This window comes from Antedon bifida, chromosome 11, assembly GCF_963402885.1.
Source record: "Antedon bifida chromosome 11, ecAntBifi1.1, whole genome shotgun sequence".
Taxonomy (NCBI): domain Eukaryota; kingdom Metazoa; phylum Echinodermata; class Crinoidea; order Comatulida; family Antedonidae; genus Antedon; species Antedon bifida.
Window position 1 is genome coordinate 9,913,391 of NC_136236.1, and position 23,561 is coordinate 9,936,951.

A 23,561-nucleotide genomic window follows, 5' to 3' on the forward strand; every position below is an offset into this window, starting at 1 on the left:
ATCTTTGGTAACGAGAGTAATGTTAGGGCAGAGTGGTAGCATCCTGCATTATCTTGACGCAGATACACAGAGTGTATATCGGGTGCAATAGATGGCAGCTGCCTCAACACATCGTCGATGATTGCCACAACAGTAGTACTATCCTGACTGCAAGATTTAAAAATATGCACAAACGTAAGCATCTGTACCTCTCTATCTTTATTTTTTTTCGTCAAGACCGTTATGTGCCACGGAAGTCCACGCTTTCCAAACCAGTCCAAACCAGCTTTACTGAGCAACATACAACGCGCTACTTTGCCTTTTTTATTATATTGTTTTTCTATTTATACTGTAGCAGTTATCAAGATATTTAAACAAGATTGTTATTACCTTATAGTCACCTTTTAGGTAGCGCTTGGCATCTTTAAGTTTTTGGTTTGTTTGTTTGGCCCAAGTCAAACCCATTTCATAGCAATCTCCCAGCTTATCAACGATGTTCTCCAGGTCATCGAAGGCTTTTCCACCATTGGCATGAGATATAATCAAGGCCCTGTAAGGATTTGCGTACAGAAGCAGAACAAACACTGAGAACTCTACGCAATGTACTGCGGCTCATAGGTTGAAAATTCTTCTCTTGACAGTAACTCTCGTATTGAAGAATACATTGTTCTGGGATAAGATTACGCACAACATTTGGGATTTTTATAACTCTGTCTGTAGAAAGTTTTAGAGTTTTTTCTCCAAATGGCAAGTCTTGTATAACTTGAGAACTTGTTATAAAGGTAACAAAGTGGTCAATTTTCCCTGGCTGTACGCATACTCTAGTGTTCTTTAGAGGTTGAATTACAGAACCTCTACCATGTAACAATAAATGGTGTTTGGCCACGTTAAAACGGTATCTAGTCAAGTTAGGTATCCATTTCTGCAGTTCCTTGAAGGTAACCTTATCAACCATGATCGATAAAATCTGACGTCTTGTACTCCAGTGGTTAGTATGAAGATAGCATTCTGATAGAGCATCTAATAGAGAAGAATCGGTTCTTTCGTCAGCTTCTGTGGTTTTATCACTTGATAAGCCTTCAAGTAGAGTAGTCGACTGACCAGGTGCGATTTCTTCCAGGCACATAGAGACAACTTGACGAGCCTTGCGCATGTGGAAACGTTTAGTACGGTCTGAAACTTGCTCCAGCGGTGCAGATAAAGGATATTTAATTGGACTGACGTCCCTTGAATTGAGAAATGCATTTAATTTTTCTCTTGGTGTAGATTGAATTGATTCATCTTCTGAGGTAGCTGAAGCAAAAGTTGGATCGCAAAATTGATATAGGCTCATTTGAGTATCCATAACATCACACGCCGGTGTTTGACAAGTTGGAGTGGCTAATGGCATGTAAAACTCATCCTTATTACTTTCCTGAAAATAAGAATAATATTGGTAAAAAATTACTACTGACTTTGATTCAATTATTGACGCACTGATTCGTGATATATATAAAATGATGATGACAATGGCAGGGAATGCAGAAAATATTCCTCCTACCACCAACATACGAAAAAAAATGAACAAAGTAACATGAAACACATTATTTACTTAATCTTTCCGCCAATAAATGCGTATTCATAAATGTCATACTGTACGTTTTTTTTAAACTTACAGTTGTTAGTGCGCTCATCTGATCGACGAGACTAGGGTTATTTGTTTCAGTGTTCGAGGTTACAGGTAACAATGACTTCAGCATCTTACGGCAAGTTGAACAGATACCTGATAAAAAGCGTAAAAACATTTACTTACAGGGTTTTGTTTAACAGTTTAAATTACATTAAATATATAAAAATATAAAAATTAAATTATATTTACCTGAACCAACTTGCAGGAAAGTTCCTGTTTTCTTTAATATTAGTTGCGAATCTTCTTTGCTAATACCCCTATCGCACTTGGGTCCCTTTCCTTTGCTTTGGATGTGATTAGAGAGATCAGGCGGCACTCTACATCTGTTGTTATTTCCTCGAGACCAACCTAAGCCAAGTTCCGATCGATGCAAGGGACAAACAGTCCAACTATGTATATCAGCGGGCAAGGTAAACATGGCTGCTCGACTAAGAATTAGGTCTACCTCACTATCGATGCCCGTAAACCTAAACATGTGTCTGTGTGCAGCGATTTCCTTCTGGCATGCTTGTAAAGGTAGGACTTCAGTGCTCTGTTTGCGGTCTTTTCTATCGAATCCACAAGCTCCGCCAACAACCGATTTAAAAGAACATGAAATCTCCATCTTGTTTGAACTTAAAGCCATCAGACAATAAGTATATATAAAAATTATTTTCAACACGTCTTTACATTGTAAGACATAAACTAAAATGGATAACAAATCAGTTCCGTTGTCAACGCCAATGAAGATATCGTTGTCTATCGAATATATGCAGTAAAGTGTTTTGTCTACTGTGGTTAATGTTTTGAAACATTCTCGTTGAGTAAGTTCGACCAGGTTCGACAAACAGGAAAACGATAACAAGTTTAAAAAAATGTGTTTTTCAGTTTTATCCTATAAACTATGAGAGGATGGAATAATTTATAATAATGTGGTTCGACAAAGAATAAGCGAGTGATTTTTAGTTAATTGCTTAATTTTGTATATTGATTAGTAATTGAAATTTTACCAGAAACGTATTTTTTAGTTTGTGTTTAAATTGCAACTTAATTCAAAATTATTCCAGGAACTTTCAGTTTATCTTTCAATTTTGTTTCGCGTAATAAAAGTTTAGCTCAAAGCGACTTAGATTGCTAAATAGATAACAATAGGTACATCTGATTGATCTTGCCGACAGATAAAATCTTTGAATTTCTTACAACTTTGTGGCTCTGGCGCGGAGCGCAAAATAGTTTCCCCAAATTGTTTTTACTTGATTCATAAATATTAGTATCTAAACTTTAGATTGATGATTTTTTTATTTAAAAAAAATTCGTCGCACATGAAAAAAAACGCGTTTGTTTTTAACCTACTTTTTAAGAGTTTTATATATGCTAATTAGTAATTAATTAGTAAAAATCTTAAAATTTCATCAAATTTTTTGAAACTTTACTAAATTATTGTCAAGATGCTAGTTAACGTAAGTGTAAAATATTAAAACGCTAGGTTGCTACATTTGGCTTCCAGAGGCTGTTAAACTTAATGTAAATTATACACCAAAAATTAACAAAATTGGCCGAAAATCGTTATTTTTCGATTTTCTCGAAAACTAAGCGATATTTTACCAAACAAACTACACATCAGGTTTACTTACATCAAGGTCTACCAATGTGCAAAATATGAGACAATTCGAAATTTTGACCCTTGCCACCTAATGTTTGATTTTTAGTGACTGGCTCTCTTAAATATTTTCAATTTCTGTGATTTTCCAATGTAAGAATAGTCGCATGTACAACCAGCTTAAACCTGGCATTACTACTCATATGATAATGTAACAAGCTTTAATTTGGTCAGATTTGCCCTACTCTGACGCAATTGTATTGCTAATGCTAAAAACATTTGAGAAAACATTTTCGGGTGGGACTCAAACACACAAACTGCAGATAACTGGGCTAGAGGTATGAGTTAGATTTGATGGCTAGGGGTTAGATTCAAACACAAATAAGCAGCAGGTGCTGCACCAACAGGATGATAATTGTAAACTGCTTGTTGTTTTCAGGGGTGTGGTTGGCAAGCAAGGTTATATGTGCATGAGTGAGTATATAATCAATTCATTTCTACTTTAATTACTTTTCTTTATTAAAGATAAAAATTTCATTTTTTTTATATTATATCTTTTTTTTTAATTTGAAATTCATAAATGAAAATTGATTGTCATATAATTAATGAAAACAATAACAGCATTGTTATTTTTATTATTTATTTATATTTATTTATTCAAAAGTACAAAACAGACGGAGTAGAAATATAAATGGCAATGAAAGACCAATTATGTGCTAAATACCATGCTAGTTGGTCAACCCAATAAAAATAAATTGTAATCTAAATTTCTATATGCAGTTCAATTTTTTAAGCAAAAAAAGAAAGACTCTAAAACAGCAATTGTCCCCATGTTTTTGTTGAATTTAATGTTGAAAATAATGTTAATTAACCTATTAAAAAATGAAAGCTAAAGTATGTATGTAAACACTGTTTACACAGTAGATAAAACAAAATAGATACATACTGTAAAATATAATGTTAAGTTATGTGTTCAGAGTTAATAATGAAAAAGTGATGAACACATATAGCATGTATGAATGATTAAAATCAAAAACAATGTTAATGTCAATGTTAAAGCTAAAATATGTATGTGAACATATTTAAACATAATGTCAATAGATACAGTTAAAATATACTAGAGATACTACATGGCATATTAAGAGAAACATACTGTATATATAGAAATAAAACTTGGGACGAATCTGTGTAGGACAAAACAATCTTTTTCTACGGAAGTGATTAAATTTAAAACAGCAAAATGGCCCATTCAAAGTCTTTTTTTATTAATCTTCATTTTACATGTTTTTTGGAAACAATACATCTTTAAAATAATGAATAAATAATTATATTTATAATTATAGTGAATAATTTATTGTTTTGATGGCAATTTTGTGCAACATTCCAAACATAAAAAATTGTTTGGGATTAATTTTAGTAGATTTAGTTGTTTATTTTTTTTAATTATATTTTTTGTTTTTTTGTTTATTAGTTTGTACACTTGCCGTTCATCGACGATGTTATCAGAAGGTACTCACAGGTTGTCCTGGAGCCGGTGTGGAAAGTGCTCATACTAAAGTAAACATCTCATGTTTAAAACTTTTTATCTAAGCTTGATATTTCTTCTGTGTTTTCTTTAGAAAGCTATCAGTGTGTAGTTTAAAGTTTTTTATATTGCTGGCGTTAATTATCCATTCCATCGGCATGGTTGACCGTGCAATATTTAGAATAACTTTACATTACAATATATGTACAGTCAATATTAAATTACAGACATGCTGCTAGCTACTTCCATATTTTTATTTTTATTAATTATTGATTAAAAATCTATTTTTTTTTTAGAAACTTAAGGAGCGATTTAATATCAACATGCCACATAAGTTGAAGGTTCACACATACCTGAGCCCCACATTTTGTGATCACTGTGGCTCCATGCTGTTTGGACTTTTTAAACAAGGCCTAAAATGTGAAGGTATTAATAATATCTGTTTTTAATAGTGATCAAATGTTCACCCTGTTTTGTGTATTATAGTTTTATATTTTCCAATTGTTGTTTTATTAGGTTTTTCCTATGAATAAGTGAAAGTGAAAATTAAAAGTTTATTTTTGTTTATATTCTGATTGAGTTAATGTCCATGCGAGGTATACTCTCTTGTGGTTTTTAAATATATTTAAATATTTCTATATTGCAAACTCTTTTAGACTGTAATGTGAACATTCATCATAAATGCCGTAAGAATGCTCCTAATCTATGTGGTGTCAACCAAAAACTGTTGGCTGAAGCAATGCAAGCAGTTGAGGTTAGTTTTGAAAATCATGGTTTATATAGCGCCATTCCAACAATCTTTTTAACTACATGCTTCTCACCTAAGGAATGCGGTCGATTCTAGCTCATCTGTCCACGACAGTGGCTATGTTAGCCATTACATTGGGGTATGCCTTACTCATCTCGAAAGACGTACTAGGTTCTTTAAAGTGCACACTGGACTTCTAATATTAATAGTCCTTATTTGAGAAGTCTCATTCTACCACCAGAAACATGGAGCAAGTGAGCCTTGCACCCTTGACAGTGTTATAGCTATGGAATACGGTTCCACTGTTTTAACTGCTTGGCCAATCACTTAATTACAAATTTTGTTAAATTTGTTTAGAGGAAGCAAGCTGGTAGCAGACACCAACATTCCCATGATGCTCATGTGATTGGAGATCCAGATTCTGAGGATGAAGATGATGAGTAAGTTTTTCATTTCTTACTTCAATTGGCTATTAATATGAGTGATCCTAAATACTAAGCCACACCAAGCCCTACCAGTAGATAGTTAGTTAGTTAGAGTTAAATGCATTTTTATCAATTAAATACTTTGGGAGCAATTTTGGAGTAAACATTTTTAAATAATCAATCAGCCTTGAGAATGTACAATGTGTCAATAATGCATGTATTGCGACAACTGGTATGTTTGCGTTGACATATGCAGCAAATACAACATTGACACGATATGTTTTACTAAAACAGTCACTGTAAATGTATGCTTTTATTGATGAAAATGCAATTAACACTCTATATCCTATTATCCTACTATATCCTATTTCTCTATTTACAATTTATACTGGTGGTGCTTGGTTATAATTAATAGGACTTGGTATTTAGGAGGACCCATTATTATAGCCACTTTAGTGAAATTTCCAAATACTTTATTTCAGGGAAATAAAAATCATCAAATCATTGTATGAAAGTAAATACTACTTGAATCAGAATAATTTTTTTCAATTATTTTTCAGTCAATAAATTTATGTAAAATTTAGTCATAAATAATAATGTGAAAATGCAAAATTATGAATAAATTATGAATGAATAATAGATTAAATTTGGAAAATTAAATTAGAAATAAAAACATGTCTCATACATTATTAATTATGCAAATTAAGTTACTTCCCAATGTCCAAAAACGCCCTTGTTTTGTATGGTACAAAGAACCTATTTTATATTAAAAAAACATTTTCTTGCAATTAGTTTGATTTAAAAGTCTTTAGGACTAAAATCTTTGTTCAATCAATTCAAACTAAAAATGTACTATTTATATAGTGTTTTTGTTTTTACTTCAATATTCAAGTTATTATTATTCAAATTCTGTTCCAGTTTCAGCTGGCTTTATACTGAGGTATCATTTATCCCAATTTAGATATTTTCTGTTTCTTTTTAATTATTGATTGTTCTCTTCCTTTATGCATTGTAAAATTAAAGCTTTATGTTTTTAAAGAAACAATGGTTGGAACTAGGACTTGGATAGGGTTTTTTTTTAAATCTTGTCCTTCCTACTTTATCGCCAGAGGATAAATGCAACGCACACCTAATAAAATCAATTTAATTAATATCTTTAGTGGTGTATATGAACCAATGTGGGAGACGTCAACACCAGGTGAAGTAAGAGGAGCAGGCGAAGAAGCACAACAGGCTGCTACTTTACCAACAAAGACTTATAGGATAGAGGAGTTCCATCTAATGAAGGTTTTGGGCAAAGGCAGTTTTGGAAAGGTTTGTTTCTGCATGTTTTATTTATTAGTGAATAATAATAAATTTGTGTTTATATTGGTGGGAGTGAAGTTGAGCTTGTTGGGAATGAAGTTGAGCTTGTTGGGAGTGAAGTTGAGCTTGTTGGGAGTGAAGTTGAGCTTGTTGGGAGTGAAGTTGAGCTTTTTGGGAGTGAAGTTGAGCTTGTTGGGAGTGAAGTTGAGCTTGTTGGGAGTGAAGTTGAGCTTGTTGGGAGTGAAGTTGAGCTGGTTGGGAGTGAAGTTGAGCTTGTTGGGAGTGAAGTTGAGCTTGTTGAGAGTGAAGTTGAGCTTGTTGGGAGTGAAGTTGAGCTTGTTGGGAGTGAAGTTGAGCTTGTTGGGAGTGAAGTTGAGCTTGTTGGGAGTGAAGTTGAGCTCTTTTGCAGTGCAGTTGTAGCTACTATGAATTGCAGGGTATGACTTGATATACAGTCTATGTAAAATTATTGTGTATATTTTATAAAAGCATTGAGTGATGGTTTATCAAATAAAACATTATGACATTTTGTGCTTTTTTTTTAAGGTAATGTTGGCTCAATTAAAAGGAAGTCAGAAGTATTTTGCCATCAAAGCTTTAAAGAAGGACGTAGTATTGGAGGATGATGATATAGAATGTACAATGGTTGAAAGGCAGGTTTTGGGCCTGGCCTGGCACCATCCATTTTTAACTCATCTGTTCTGTACATTCCAAAGCAAAGTAAGTTGTTTTCTATTCCATTTTTATATAGGAATAATATAAACTCTGTTTCTGTATATTTAAGACTTGTGTATGTGTGCATCACAATTTATTAATTAAAATTCAATCTTACACTTATTTTTACTGTATTTTAGGATCATTTATTTTTTGTAATGGAATATCTAAATGGAGGAGATCTAATGTTTCATATTCAACAATCTTTGAAATTTGATGAGAAACGAGCAAGGTTAGTTTAATGTTTGTGTTTTCGCTAAGGTCAAATGCTACATGGTCAAGTAGTATGCGATGAAATAGAGATGTAAAATGCTACATGGTAATAATCGGGTCAAGTAGTGTGTGATAGAATAAAGGTATCAAATGCTACATGGAAATAGTGGGGTCAAGTAGTGCGATGGAATAGAGGTGTCAAATGCTACATGGAAATAATCGGGTCAAGTAGTGCGATGGAATAGAGGTGTCAAATGGTACATGGAAATAATCAGGTCAAGTAGTGTGTGATGGAATAGAGGTATCAAAGCTACATGGAAATAGTGGGGTCAAGTAGTGTGTGATGGAATAGAGGTGTCAAATGCTACATGGAAATAATCGGGTCAAGTAGTGTGTGATGGAATAGAGGTATCAAATGCTACATGGAAATAGTGGGGTCATGTAGTGTGTGATGGAATAGAGGAATCAAATGCTACATGGAAATAGTGGGGTCAAGTAGTGTGTGATGGAATAATGGGTAAAGTAGTGTGTGATGGAATAGAGGTGTCAAATGCTACATGGAAATAGTGGGGTCAAGTAGTGTGTGATGGAATAGAGGAATCAAATGCTACATGGAAATAGTGGGGTCAAGTAGTGTGTGATGGAATAATGGGTAAAGTAGTGTGTGATGGAATAGAGGTATCAAATGCTACATGGAAATAGTGGGGTCAAGTAGTATGCGATGAAATAGAGATGTAAAATGCTACATGGTAATAATCGGGTCAAGTAGTGTGTGATAGAATAAAGGTATCAAATGCTACATGGAAATAGTGGGGTCAAGTAGTGCGATGGAATAGAGGTGTCAAATGCTACATGGAAATAATCGGGTCAAGTAGTGCGATGGAATAGAGGTGTCAAATGGTACATGGAAATAATCAGGTCAAGTAGTGTGTGATGGAATAGAGGTATCAAAGCTACATGGAAATAGTGGGGTCAAGTAGTGTGTGATGGAATAGAGGTGTCAAATGCTACATGGAAATAATCGGGTCAAGTAGTGTGTGATGGAATAGAGGTATCAAATGCTACATGGAAATAGTGGGGTCATGTAGTGTGTGATGGAATAGAGGAATCAAATGCTACATGGAAATAGTGGGGTCAAGTAGTGTGTGATGGAATAATGGGTAAAGTAGTGTGTGATGGAATAGAGGTGTCAAATGCTACATGGAAATAGTGGGGTCAAGTAGTGTGTGATGGAATAGAGGAATCAAATGCTACATGGAAATAGTGGGGTCAAGTAGTGTGTGATGGAATAATGGGTAAAGTAGTGTGTGATGGAATAGAGGTATCAAATGCTACATGGAAATAGTGGGGTCAAGTAGTGTGTGATGGAATAGAGGTGTCAAATGCTACATGGAAATAATCGGGTCAAGTAGTGTGTGATGGAATAGAGGTATCAAATGCTACATGGAAATAGTGGGATCATGTAGTGTGTGATGGAATAGAGGAATCAAATGCTACATGGAAATAGTGGGGTCAAGTAGTGTGTGATGGAATAATGGGTAAAGTAGTGTGTGATGGAATAGAGGTGTCAAATGCTACATGGAAATAGTGGGGTCAAGTAGTGTGTGATGGAATAGAGGAATCAAATGCTACATGGAAATAGTGGGATCATGTAGTGTGTGATGGAATAGAGGAATCAAATGCTACATGGAAATAGTGGGGTCAAGTAGTGTGTGATGGAATAATGGGTAAAGTAGTGTGTGATGGAATAGAGGTGTCAAATGCTACATGGAAATAGTGGGGTCAAGTAGTGTGTGATGGAATAGAGGTGTCAAATGCTACATGGAAATAATCGGGTCAAGTAGTGTGTGATGGAATAGAGGTGTCAAATGCTACATGGAAATAGTGGGATCATGTAGTGTGTGATGGAATAGAGGAATCAAATGCTACATGGAAATAGTGGGGCCAAGTAGTGTGTGATGGAATAATGGGTAAAGTAGTGTGTGATGGAATAGAGGTGTCAAATGCTACATGGAAATAGTGGGATCATGTAGTGTGTGATGGAATAGAGGAATCAAATGCTACATGGAAATAGTGGGGTCAAGTAGTGTGTGATGGAATAATGGGTAAAGTAGTGTGTGATGGAATAGAGGTGTCAAATGCTACATGGAAATAGTGGGGTCAAGTAGTGTGTGATGGAATAATGGGTAAAGTAGTGTGTGATGGAATAGAGGTGTCAAATGCTACATGGAAATAATCGGGTCAAGTAGTGTGTGATGGAATAGAGGTGTCAAATGCTACATGGAAATAGTGGGGTCAAGTAGTGTGTGATGGAATAGAGGAATCAAATGCTACATGGAAATAGTGGGGTCAAGTAGTGTGTGATGGAATAATGGGTAAAGTAGTGTGTGATGGAATAGAGGTATCAAATGCTACATGGAAATAGTGGGGTCAAGTAGTGTGTGATGGAATAGAGGTGTCAAATGCTACATGGAAATAATCGGGTCAAGTAGTGTGTGATGGAATAGAGGAATCAAATGCTACATGGAAATAGTGGGGTCAAGTAGTGTGTGATGGAATAATGGGTAAAGTAGTGTGTGATGGAATAGAGGTGTCAAATGCTACATGGAAATAGTGGGGTCAAGTAGTATTCTACATTAAATTAAAGGCACCATATATATACAACTTATGATTTATAAAGACAAAAGAGTTTATTGCCTTAACAATGTAATAGCCAGAATAGGCCGGGTTGAACTAAGGTATGATTATTTCAGATTTCTCTTCACTCTGTCTGAACACTCAATGAAAGCCATTATATGTGTGGGGTAATGTGGTGCTTGTTAAAGAGAGATTTCTCTTTGTTTGCCCAACTTGGTTGTAATTTACCCTATATAATTCTTTCTCACAATGTAGATTCTATGGAGCTGAAATTATCTGTGGCCTACAGTTCCTACATCAACGTGGTATAATCTACCGTGACTTGAAATTGGATAATGTTTTACTTGATAAGGATGGTCATATTAAGATTGCAGACTTTGGCATGTGTAAGCAGAACATAGCAGGAGATATGAAAGCCACTACCTTCTGTGGAACCCCAGATTACATTGCTCCTGAGGTCAGTGTTTCAATAATTTTGTGTACATAAAACAGACCAAACAACTGAAAACCGATGTAGGCCAATGTTTTATTATTAATATAATATTTTCATCCATATAATATTGACAATATTCAAGATTTGATATAACCTATACAGGCTTTAAAGACTATATTATAAAGCATAGCGAAAACTGACTGACTTGAATATACACGTAGTATATAATTTCAATTTGTAATTATTGAAATGTATATGTAGTGATTTCATAATAAAAGAACAATTTTTAAAATACAATTTTTGTATAGATTCTTCGTGGACATAAATACGGTTCATCTGTGGATTGGTGGTCATTTGGCGTTCTGTTATATGAAATGCTGATTGGTCAATCTCCATTCCATGGTGATGATGAAGACCAATTGTTTGACTCTATTCTACATGATCTACCATATTATCCTAAATGGCTTAGTGAGGATGCTCTTAAGTGCATTAGTAAGGTAAATGCTACATTTTCTTCTTTTCTTTGATGCATTTTGTTTTTTACCAAAGTGTTATGGCAGAAAACATAGTTTTTTTTCTGAATCAATTATAGAAGAATATAGTTATTTACATTGGTTTCCTTTGTGGCTGGTTTGAAACTCATCAATTACTTTATATTTTTTAAAAGAGAGGATTTAGTATAGAAGCTTAAACATAGAAAGGTTATGTTCCTGCTTTATTTATAGTTTTTTCCTTGAGGAAAAAATAAGTCATCATAGCCAATAAGGGGCTTGTATTTTGAAATTACTCATCTTTTAACTTCAATACTAGTCAGTAGAGGGCAGTTTACAGTGATTTTTTAAATAGTTGGCTAGTCCTTTAGTATTAGTAACCATGGTTCAAATTTATTAATCAAAGAAAAGATTCTCAGAGTTAAATGGTCACTAATTATTCTTTAAAGGTAAGTCGCAGCATGTAAGGCTGTGATTGGCTGGTTACAACCTATGAAAGTACATACATAATTTCATATCCTGAAGAAGGTACTATTTTTCCTAATATGGTTGGCAAAATTACAGAGGGTGCTATATTTTCTCACTCTACCCAATTATTTACACTAGTATTGTTTAATAATTTTTTTTTTAGCTGCTTGACCGAGATCCAACTCAACGTCTTGGAATCAAAGAACCCATTCGAAATCATGTATTCTTCCGTTCCATGGACTTTGGTAGACTGGAGAAACGAGAAATACCACCACCATTTAAACCTAAAATTGTAAGACATTTTTTTTGCTTTTCCAACTTTCGTACTGAAGTATTTAATTTATTCTAATGAAGGAATTGAGATAATTACAAAAGTTTATTGTTTAATTTGCATCTCTATTGCTTTTTTTGTTTGTTTTTTTCTTCAATTTAGATTAATCTTAAATATGTTTTTTATATAGAAATCCGCATCAGATGCTAGTAATTTTGATCCAGAATTCACAATGGAGAAAGTGCAGCTAACGCCAACAGACAAGAAGATTGTGGAGTCCATCAATCAGAAGCAATTTAGAGGTTTCTCATTCACAAACCCACAGATGCAGTAGTAATACCAACAACTTGGCTCTGCTATCAATTAAGGCTACTAGTATTCATACACAGCAGTTTATAAGGCTATGTTCAGACCCATGGCGTTAGACCGTTTTAGCGTACAACGTTACTAGCAAGGTCACATTACAAACCGCAGAGAAAAAATTGAGGTGTTCAGACCCATAGCGTACGATTATCGTTACAACGGAAGTGCGTCATTCAGGTTGGTTCTAGTTGCATATTCATGTGCTCTTACCCACGTGTTTTCATCATTATTTCCACTGTATATAGGCCTAGATCTCAGCCCTACAATTATGACAAAATTTGCCGTAAATAAAACATACCTCAGCATTTATTTAAGAAAAATATAGTAAAGCCAAATTTCTGTTTCTATTGTTTTATTTTGTAGTAAAAAAAACATTTTCCCCAGGCTCTTGTGTTACGAAAATAAAGCAGGCCTCCTAATGATGAAGATGGAGATTGTGTTAACCATGTGGGTGGAAAAAATTGATTGTGATTAGTCCAGACCAGTCAGTTAAAAAAAAAACCTTAACTTGCTAATAAAAATGACACAGCTCCCCTTGTTTGTTTACTGAATTTTTTAGGAGTTAGGGGGTTTTCAGCATTAAACTTGTCCAGTCTAGTCTGCCTTGTATATATGAATGAGTGACTTGATGTCCCACCACGCTAGTTTTTAGCTTGAATGAAATGCGTGAATGGCTCTTAGCTAGGCCTAAAAGGGGACGGGATCGTAGTCACTATGTTTAAATACAAGGTGCATTTATTTATTTCATTTGTTAGAAAATATAATGGTAATCAATTGATACATGTAGTTTGTAGCCTAGTTTTTTTTAACAGTTGTATTTGTAGCCTAGTTAAGTTAGGCATTATTTATTCTGGCCGTTTTGTTGTTGAAATCCATCTCTCACACATTGACGATACAAGATGTCAGCCTAGGTCAAACCTTGTTTCGCGTCATAACAGGAAACGTTCTGATTGGATACAACGTTGACTTACAGTAGCGTCGTACGCTAAAACGGTACTATCAACCGTTTTCCACTACAACGTTACAACCGTTGTACAACGCGTTGTACGCTAATCCCCAACTGTTCAGACACACATTCTTTTAGCGTCGTACGCTAAAACGGTCTAACGCCATGGGTCTGAACAGGGCCTTAGATGGATGATGATAGAAATAGGAGCTGCACTGTGTCACTGATGGCTTTATTAGATCTTTGTGAAATTTGGTTGCTGTCAAGTTTAAAACAAGTTTTAATGCAGAATATTGTTATGATGCAAAGGGGAGAAATGTAGCATATTTTTTCTTCAAATTAATGCACACTGACGTTTTTAAAACAAACATTTTATTAATTTATTTTATTTCATTCATTCCAAACCAACAGCGAATCATCACCACTAACAGACTGATTAAAATCTTGATATAAAAAAAGATAAAAAATATAATTCATTAAAAACAGACAGAAAAACAAGATGAAATTGAACATAGAAAATTGATATTACAGGTTAATTAAGTGATGTAAAATAATGGAATGGAAACGGAAAATCTTGATAGTGACAGTAGTTGGCAGGAAACAAACAATTTTGGGCCTAATTTGTAAATCACAAACTTTAAAGCAAAGAATGTTTGAATAGAGAACAACCATGGCTTGTTTTTAGCCATATATATACACAACATAGTTGGCAGAGTTTTGGGGAAAATGCCAAAATAAAATTTCATATGAGATGTTGACCTCAATTCAGTAATTAAGCTGGCATAAGTTTAAATTGTACAATTTGTTTTTGTGGCTTTATAAAATATATTTTACAGTATTTATTTTGACTTTTATATGAAATTACACAGAATTATGTAAACTTGGAAGAATGAGTTTATCCATGATTAAAAGCATTTTTTGTTAGCCACTAGTGCTTTTATTTGATTATATTGATAATAAACCATAAGCTTAAGTATTGTAATAAACTCTGAATTTAAAATAGTGCCTTAGATGATTAGAAAGGTCAGTTTTTTTAAACAATTCTTTCTTCAACAAACATTTAGTAAACATTTTTGGACAGGTATGAGAATTTATCTAATGTTGAACTGAAGCATAAAATTCCAGTTAAATAAAAAAAACAGTTGAACCTTCCGTAAGCACTGCTGAGACGTTTGTCCAAAACAGGCCCAACGTTTGTACCTTGCTTCATTGCTATCGTTCATGACCTCTCAGTTTTCCAGCCACAATAATTTATTTATACAAAGATCAATTAATTCGTTCATATGATTTTCAGTAATTATTTTATAAATTGTGTGACTTGTTTAGTGGTTGCTTACAGGAGGTAAATCATGCAAAAAATGTTAAAGGGAGAAACAACAGACAATACTGGGACTTGTCCACATACAAGTGTCTTATGACAGGTGTCTGCTTAGGCAGGTTCAACTGTCAATTTTTCTACCATCAATAACACTGTATATATGTATAAATAGTAAAAACAATGCAATGTTATTCGGTCATAAAGTTATTCAAATTGAAAAAGTTACATTATAAATAATTATTTTTGACAATTTTATATAGATACTAGTAACTATAAAAATAAATACAATTTTAATGATAAATTAAATAATTTTTCATCATATCATAAATAAATATTTTAAATTTGTTATGCTTATAGAAAGGAATACAATTTACAAAAAATTGGTGGTGGGATTTTGTGATTGTATAAAAATATATAAATTAGAGATATAACATAGCAATATAATTAAATAATGGAATTAAATGAATAATTTGTAGCAAATTATGAAGTGTGAACCAAGATGTATTATGGATTGAGTAATAGCATTAAGACAACTGGCTGGGCCAAAACAATATAGTTCAGTGGAACTGTTGTTTTACATATGGAACCAAATGAGCAACTGTACTGTATGTGCTATTGTGGGTTAAAATTTGTACTTGGTGTAAATTATGAGACGTACTATTTTAAGAACAATTTAATGATACATACATTGTGAGAATGCAACACCTACTTTACATACTAACCTTTTCTGAGATTACTCATATTTTCTAGTGTTATTATTAAACAAACTTTCACTTAATATTTATTTTACTTAAATTTATTTTAGGATGTGGGAAAATAAAAAGGTTTACTCTGTACATATCATTAAAGTTTGTATAGAATTAGTTAAACCATGGAGGTATAAAATAATTATTATCTATTTTATACCTCCATGGTTAAACTGTATAAAGTTTTCCCTTTTTCTTACATATTAATAGAAATGCAATTTATGTATTTTTCAAACTGTACTTATATCATTTACATAAAACGAAGAATTGACCAAAGTTTGTGAAAAATCATTAATTGTAAAGAATACAGTATTGCAGTATTAGTGTTTGTGATTTATTGCCTTTTGTAGTTGTCTTTTTTACATTTTGTTTTATGTTTAGTGCCAGCAAACTATGTATTATAATTAAAAGCATAAAGAGAAACAGATCCAGACAGGATGCTAGGGCACATCCGCTAGGGCACATCCACAATGGCACATCCACAATGGCAGCTACAGAAAGACCTTTTTATGTATTTGATAATAAACACCTTGGATGGTCCAATCATGGTGGTGCAAGCCAATAAGAGCATTTTGACCCTCAAGGATTAACGTTTCTTCTCCCACCCTCCCATTTCTGGATTCTGGATCCTACCCTGCTAAATGTTTAATATCATAATTTGTATAAAATAATATACATCAACTTGACTTTTTGTATAATAATATTTAATATTTTTCATAAACAAGTATTTTACAACATTTCTACCACATATATATAAGTACTGTTTGTATTTAATATTTGTAAAAAATTCTTTATAGAAAAATTAACTTACAAATTTGATTCAATATACTTTATACTGAAAAGAATAAAACAAAGAATAACACATTGATGTTCTCCCTCAGGACAAGTTATTAATTGTAAGCACAAATGTCAATAAAAAAAACATTAGTTGAAATTGAATGTGTAAATTATTTTATTTAATGGTCAGTGCAATTAATTTTGCAAGGTTTGTTCTATTGCACACATATAAAACATTCATTGTTTGTTTTATAAGAAACCTACTTTTAACTAGAGGCTATGGCCTAAACCATTTGAAAAGGCAGCACTCCAATTTTGGATGAAGTGTACAACAATTACAGCAACTCGCATTGATCGAACAGCAAGTGTGGTTGCTCACTGCTCAACAAAAATGAACACGCAAAACAAAGTAGCGTTTAACGACATTGCACTCTCGATGACATAATTAAGAGTTAAAATAGTTATTGAATATCATGCGACACACAATCCTCCATAATTACAAGACAAATTTGTCTACTTCCTTGAAAAGTATCTACTCTTTATTTAGGATTCCTTCACCCTTTTTCCTCCCTTCCACATTTTCTTTAATTTCTCTAAACTGTACATGATGCTTTTCTGAATACCTAAATAATAGCAAATTACAATAATATTAGTATAGGATTACTAAAGTAATACCAGCTATGGTATTGACTCTTATTTAAAAGTTATGAATGTTGTTATACAAAGGATGCCCAATATGAATAAATATCTCACCTACCTCCTGTAAAAATACCTTTAACACTTTGTGTTATACTAGAGTAAGCCACAATTCTTTTTACAGCTGAAATTACATTGAAATATAAGTTAATTTGCAAAATTCACTTGAGTTTGCTTGCTAGGACCAGCTCAAAGACATAGATGCAATGCAATCCAGTTCACCAATGATACTGTACGCAACATTTCAAATAATCCATCACTTGTAATGTGTCAAATCACTTGCGTTGCTCTTTAACTTAGTACACATTCTATATTATGTCTACTATCAGCATACAGTACAATGTTTTTTAATCCATTGGTAGTCTACGTAACATCTGTCAATCAAATAAAAAGCAAGGAAATGACAGATACAAACCTTTATTTACATAATGTGTACAGCATTCCGGATCTTTGGCTAGTTTTCGGAAAACAGTTTGATTATCTTTACATTGTTCATTGTCTGCTAATCTAACAATAGTTCGTATAAGATTTGTTGGCAATCGGTTTAGATGTGAATATAAACATTCTCTACTTTTGTCTTGCTGCAAGCAAAAAAAAACTTATATACAGCACACTTTTAAATAAAGGTTTGTTCACTAAAACTACAACAACATACGTTAATGAATGTTTAAGTTTTATTGCCATTTGAATTCAGTACAATAGACTGAGGTCTAATACCGCTATCTACGTTTCATTATTCATGCGTTGAAAGAATGACTGTTCAATATAAGGACAGTAAAAAATATATTCACAGTATCCTTAGCTTGAGTGATACAAAATTTGAACCACAATAATTGTCGAAAAAAAATTAAATAGTAAACAATTATAAAAACATACCTCGATCATTCCTGAGCTTGCACTCCAATGTATGTGTTCCAATGTTTCCAGTATATTTGCATATTTTGATTGGAAATATTTTAAATTAGGTTTCACAATGTTTGATACTTTTCCCTTGTCTTCTCCTATAATCATCCTGAAATCACCTGAAATAATAATCAATATTTATTATAACACATCTTAGTAGATTATTGTCTTTTGTTTAACAGATTGTGAGTCACATTCAATAACTACAGTATTCCATTGAATAGTTACGTCATCAAGCATGCAATTTTGGTGACAGCTGAATTTTGTTATATATACAATATCATTCTTGCCCTCATAGAACATCATTTGAAATAAACGCACACCTCTCAAATGGGGCTGGGGCATTTATTTTTTTTCTTGAATAAACGCCTCGCCACATGTATATTACACAATATTGTATTAAAACACATTTCTATTTATAGTAGAATTAATTGATTGACATGATCTACAATTTAACAATCATTTTTTATCACTCCTTGATATTAATTTTGAAATATAACCTTTCATCATTCACCAAATATCATTATTTGTACCATTACACGAATATAAAACATTCATTATTTGTTTTATATAACATCTAAATAGATTCCTGTCATTTAAATCAGATTGAATAAAGGTCCTAGGCCTACATTTAATTCACATTGAAACAGTAACATTTATTTGCTTTTTTATAATATATTAAATGTTATGTTTATTTGGATTTTATAAACACACCTACTGTAGTGTTAATTATGTCAACAAACGACAATCCTAGGCCTAGCTAGGCTAAAGCGCCTAGGCCTAGCCTAATACTAACATGCCTAGCTAGGCTACAGTAGAAAGGCAGCGATACGATTACGAAACTTTGACAGATTGGCAACTGGAACTCATCTAGGTTAATTCTGTTTTTTCCAATGATTCCGAAAAAAAGTACTATTGAACGACCATTCAATAGTGCGTACTATCGTCCAATCAAGTGACAGGAATTTATTTAGGTGTTATATAATAATAAATAATTTATAGCAATAGTAATTTGTTTGAGAGACTCACCAGAATATGACAGACTTGTAATCGTTGTATATAACTGCTCTTCATTGAACTCTTCCGGTAGTAACAACAGTGAGGTATAGACTGCACTCAACTGGTTTCGCCATAATGCCTTTTTTAATATCTTGCTTGTTGTGCTTCTACATACTTGAACCTAATTAGTAATTATTAACAAGTTCTTTACTATGTGGATATCAACATGCCATTACTGTCACTGTCTATGAAATAACAGTCATTTTGCATTAAAGCTGAAAATTGCAGAAATAACTGAATAAATACACAACTGCTTGGGGTTTTTAACTTAAAAGCTATTAGTATTTTAATTTTTCCATTTCTGTTGCCGGGAAAATGGAGATAATTTATTCACTAACCATCTAATTGGGTTATTTACTTACCATTTAATAATATACAAATAATGAATGTTTATGAGTGTAATGGTACAAATAATGACCTGAGACGAAGCTGAGTTGATATATAAGTACACGAAAAAAGTACTATTAAAGGATCGTTTAATAGTGCGTACTATTGCACGCCATGTGATCCACAATCATCCAATCAAATGACAGGAATTTATTTAGGTGTTATACAGTTTATATACAATTGAATACTTACAGGTTTATGAAGCCTGCCACTGAGGTACAGTGTGTTCCAATTCACTAATTCACTAATTAATGTTGAAGTCTTTACTACACCATACTTAATCAGCTGCAAAGCAATACGTATTTATCTTAAATAATATGAAGTTCTTATTAATTTTTGTTTTTTCTATTTTTGTAATTAATAGTTATCTACTTCATGAAAATAATATTTTTTTTGTATTTGTATATTTTGTTTTGTTATATATATGTTTATGAATACTGAATAACACCTCTTGTTTGGATGTTTGGATTAAAATGAATTGATACTTGGGAATGGAATTTAAGAATGATACGATGATGATCAACATCTCATATCAGAACCAATACAACAGTCAAATTACAATTTACATTAAATAAAGCTTGTTTCCCACTAGTGACGCAATGCAAAGATGTAGACGGAAAACAAGCAAGTGACCAATGACAGTTTGACAGTGATTGGTCAAATTCCTGTGTTGTGCTTACATCGTTGCATTGCATCCTAGTGGGAACCAAGCATTAGAAAGCTTTCCGTTTTTCTAAAAAAATAATATTTCAAAAATATGTACGTGTCTGCCATGTGTGACATACCATATCCTGACACCTGACCCTTGTGTTATAATAGACCTCTGCACCAAAATGATCTTGTATTCTAGCGATACAGTCGCCTCCACTATATCCCAACATAGAATAATGACTACGATTATGTACTAAGTTGCTTGCATGCCACTTTGCTGGGTCATCTACAACAAACACCATGTCAATCATATTGTTCTGCAAGAAAATAGTGAACATGAACAATTCACTACCTCTCACTCTCCCCATATTTTCATCCTCAAAACTAAATATTATATTTGCGTTACCAAGATCCTATCTTTCATAATTTATAAATAATTAAAGATTCTGACAAAATCAATCAATATATCTTTTAAAAATCAATTATCTTTATTGTTATTTTTGTGTTGTTCAATATGCATATTGGATTTCACATTTTTTATCAAATCAATGGAAAAAGTCTTATTGGAATGTGGTTTTCCCTCTGGACAGGTACATTTACAACTATTTTCATTGTTTTATAAACAAAAAATACATAGATTATTATTTTGTTGCGCTATTATTTGGACATTTAAAGACACTTTACCTACATTTTTTCGATCTAATTAAAGATCAAAAACTACATTTTATGTAAAAATAAACTGCCTACGATTAAGCATAATAAAAAAATATTAATGTTTGTTTCCCGCCCTCTTCATTTCTTGACGCAGCCTCTTTTTTTGCTAAAAAAAGTTAATTACAGATGCTCTCAATCAATAGACTCCATAGAGTTCCTTTTCACAATAACCCTGTATGTAAATACATACACGTACATCACGCAGTCCCTGAAGCAATATGAGGCTGGAAAATCAGTCTAGTCCACTCGTTGTGGACAGCATGTTCTGAATCTTTGGAAAATAGCATGACGGGACATCTTTGGGGAGGAGAAAAAAAAGGCCTCCTCCTTCCCTTTTTGAAAAAGGCAGGATGCTAAACATTTATTTTGCCTTATGATGATATCCGATAATATCCTGCCTACAAATATTACTATTACATAATAATTATAAAAGCTAACTATCTATATTAGACTACTACTAAGTAGGATAAATCCTAAAGTAGTCATTATTATAAATAATTATTATTAATTAGACTTACCGAGTCGTAGATTAGTTTAGGGGCCTATAGTCTAAGCCTATATGATAGCTAGGTAGGCTAGGCCTAATTCTTACACCGCACGGGAATCCACTCTAACCAGTACTACTATATTTATTACTATATACCCTAGCTAGGGCCTAGTTATCTAGGCCTCTAGGAGGTAGCCTAAATAGTAATAACTAATATATCTTACTGAGTTTATATTGTTTTCCTGTTTAAAAACAGCTGAACCGTATGCAAAAGCATGGTTAATATCAGCTGGAAAACTAGAAAGTAATCTTTGGAGAAGAATGGTGCTGGAGTGCTTCGGTACGTACACCATGATGTTAAATAAACAAAAATAAACAAAAACACGTGCGGTGCGGGGTGCGTGACCGCTACTATTACTATACTACACTATCTTCGGATGAGGTATACAGTATTCAGAGCGTCATTCTGACGACTGGAGCATTCTCTACTTCCCTACGGAGCGCCATTTATGCCTTTATTAACTTCAATATTAGAAAAAATACTACGGTAACTGCTCAAGTGGACCCAATTTAGCACCAGGGTAGCACACAGTGATATAAAATAGAAATAAAGTCACTAAATTATAATATCTTTTCGTATGTTAAAACACCATGCTCAAGTGGACACAATTTGGCACCAGGGGAGCACAGTGATAAAATAAAAATAAAGTCACTTAAAGATGTATTGTCCCTTGAAACACAAAAAATGAAGGTCAAAATATTCTAAATTTAAATTGGCCATATCAAAGTAATATTAAAGTTATTCACTTTAAGTTGAAAATTCTAAACAAATAGTTTGTCTCCGATGATTTTTGTATGGGGTTAATGGAGAGTGAAATAAGATCAAATATAGAACATTTGCAAAGATGCAGATTTCCAGACCGATTTCGAAGCTTAGACTAATTCCGCCGCCGGGCTAGGCCTTAGGCATATACGAAGTCGAGTTTTAAAGTAGAAAACTCCACCTAAAATTTTGAAGTCGCATCTGGATAGTTGAATTTTTAACAAATATCATAAATGTCATAGGTGATTATGTATAGTAATAAGTATAAGTATAAGTGCATTTCTAGGCTCTATTTTCATTATTAGCTCTGCCCCAAACATGGTGGACTAGTCGGCCTACTGGAGACTTAATATTTAATTTCATATTTCAATGAATAGGTGCACTTTCCGGGGACAAGCTCTATTTTCCTGGTGAGTCTTCTATAGTTTGTTTCATATAATTTCAAGTCATGTAAAGTGCCATTTTTCGGGCGGGAATCTATGCAGCTCTATTTTTCAAAATTGTCTTTGCTCAGCCCCAAGCATGGTGGGGTACTGAAGATTCTTATGCATGTTGTTTGAAAAAATAATAGATGTCATTTACGGGGACCTTGCAGCTCTATTTTAAACAGTTAGGTATGCCGTCGTGGTTGTTATGCAAATGAGTTTGTACACGTGTATTATGGGGAAGATAATATGTTAGTCATTCGCGGTCAACACGCCACACTGTTAAATTTTGATGCTGTTAATCTTTACATCAGAAGATTGTTCAAACCATGTAAATAAATCATTTTCCGGGCGGGAACACAGCAGCTCTCGAAAAGAACTCAAGGTGGAAAAGAAGCCCACCCATGAGTACTAAAAATGAAGGAGCACATGGGCTTCTTTTCGAGGCTTTATGGCAGTCTATTTAAAGAAAAATAATGCCATGCAACTTTGTTTCTGATTTTAAAGGTCCACTTGTTTAGGCCTGACATTTACAACCCTCAAAATATCTCCCTTTCAAAAACAATATTTATTTTCAATTAAAAAAAAAATGAATAGAATAAAAAATATCCGTAGAAGTTCGAACCCAATGCTGAGAGCACTCAAACCTGAGCATTACCCGTTACGCCACAAATCAGTGCATGACTGAAGAGCTGATAATAGTCTATTTATATGAAATGAATGATGAATCAATGAAAAATAATGCCATGCAACTTTGTTTCTGATTTTAAAAAAGGTCCACTTGTTTAGGCCTGATATTTACAACCCTC

At 33.1% G+C, this 23,561-nt stretch overlaps 3 protein-coding genes across 4 annotated transcripts in view; 1 reads left to right on the forward strand and 2 right to left on the reverse strand.

The window, feature by feature from the left end:
* The window catches only part of LOC144856037 (protein kinase C delta type-like), a 33,919-nt gene extending 17,372 nt beyond the window's left edge, over nucleotides 1-16,547 (forward strand). For both annotated transcript variants that reach the window (XM_078714015.1, XM_078714016.1), the window contains 13 exons: nucleotides 3,667-3,701; nucleotides 4,699-4,784; nucleotides 5,049-5,178; nucleotides 5,409-5,506; nucleotides 5,858-5,940; nucleotides 7,086-7,239; nucleotides 7,777-7,950; nucleotides 8,085-8,176; nucleotides 11,050-11,251; nucleotides 11,536-11,724; nucleotides 12,350-12,478; nucleotides 12,648-12,862; nucleotides 13,968-16,547. In XM_078714015.1, coding sequence (XP_078570141.1) covers nucleotides 3,667-3,701; nucleotides 4,699-4,784; nucleotides 5,049-5,178; nucleotides 5,409-5,506; nucleotides 5,858-5,940; nucleotides 7,086-7,239; nucleotides 7,777-7,950; nucleotides 8,085-8,176; nucleotides 11,050-11,251; nucleotides 11,536-11,724; nucleotides 12,350-12,478; nucleotides 12,648-12,791 — 1,516 coding nt within the window. In that variant the 3' untranslated portion in view covers nucleotides 12,792-12,862; nucleotides 13,968-16,547. The remainder of the gene's footprint in view (nucleotides 1-3,666; nucleotides 3,702-4,698; nucleotides 4,785-5,048; nucleotides 5,179-5,408; nucleotides 5,507-5,857; nucleotides 5,941-7,085; nucleotides 7,240-7,776; nucleotides 7,951-8,084; nucleotides 8,177-11,049; nucleotides 11,252-11,535; nucleotides 11,725-12,349; nucleotides 12,479-12,647; nucleotides 12,863-13,967) is intronic.
* On the reverse strand, nucleotides 397-2,474 carry LOC144856038 (uncharacterized). The gene is made up of 3 exons (XM_078714017.1): nucleotides 1,838-2,474; nucleotides 1,635-1,741; nucleotides 397-1,393 (listed from the first exon to the last, which is right to left on the reverse strand). The coding sequence occupies exons 1-3, from the start codon at nucleotides 2,271-2,273 to the stop codon at nucleotides 485-487; spliced, it is 1,452 nt and encodes a 483-aa protein (XP_078570143.1). The 5' UTR covers nucleotides 2,274-2,474; the 3' UTR covers nucleotides 397-484.
* Nucleotides 16,548-16,658: 111 nt separating the features above from the next.
* On the reverse strand, nucleotides 16,659-21,899 carry LOC144856039 (phosphatidate cytidylyltransferase, mitochondrial-like). Its single transcript, XM_078714018.1, has 8 exons — nucleotides 21,729-21,899; nucleotides 20,438-20,620; nucleotides 19,845-19,937; nucleotides 19,236-19,386; nucleotides 18,180-18,325; nucleotides 17,719-17,884; nucleotides 17,365-17,427; nucleotides 16,659-17,230 (listed from the first exon to the last, which is right to left on the reverse strand). Exons 1-8 carry the CDS (start codon nucleotides 21,855-21,857, stop codon nucleotides 17,151-17,153), a joined length of 1,011 nt encoding a protein of 336 aa, XP_078570144.1. The 5' UTR covers nucleotides 21,858-21,899; the 3' UTR covers nucleotides 16,659-17,150.
* Nucleotides 21,900-23,561: the final 1,662 nt, after the last annotated feature.

What these genes read in the sequence shown, in the direction of transcription:
- LOC144856038 (XM_078714017.1), bottom strand. Translation starts at nt 2,273, where the DNA reads ATGGCTTTAAGTTCAAACAAGATGGAGATTTCATGTTCTTTTAAATCG. An exon ending in TTTCCTGCAAGTTGGTTCAG is followed by an intron (nt 1,742 to 1,837) that starts GTAAATATAATT and finishes GCTTTTTATCAG; the next exon opens with GTATCTGTTCAACTTGCCGT. An exon ending in AGATGAGCGCACTAACAACT is followed by an intron (nt 1,394 to 1,634) that starts GTAAGTTTAAAA and finishes TCTTATTTTCAG; the next exon opens with GAAAGTAATAAGGATGAGTT.
- LOC144856039 (XM_078714018.1), bottom strand. Translation starts at nt 21,857, where the DNA reads ATGGTGTACGTACCGAAGCACTCCAGCACCATTCTTCTCCAAAGATTA. An exon ending in AGGAAAACAATATAAACTCA is followed by an intron (nt 20,621 to 21,728) that starts GTAAGATATATT and finishes ATTTTCTTGCAG; the next exon opens with AACAATATGATTGACATGGT. An exon ending in GTGGCAGGCTTCATAAACCT is followed by an intron (nt 19,387 to 19,844) that starts GTAAGTATTCAA and finishes ATTACTAATTAG; the next exon opens with GTTCAAGTATGTAGAAGCAC.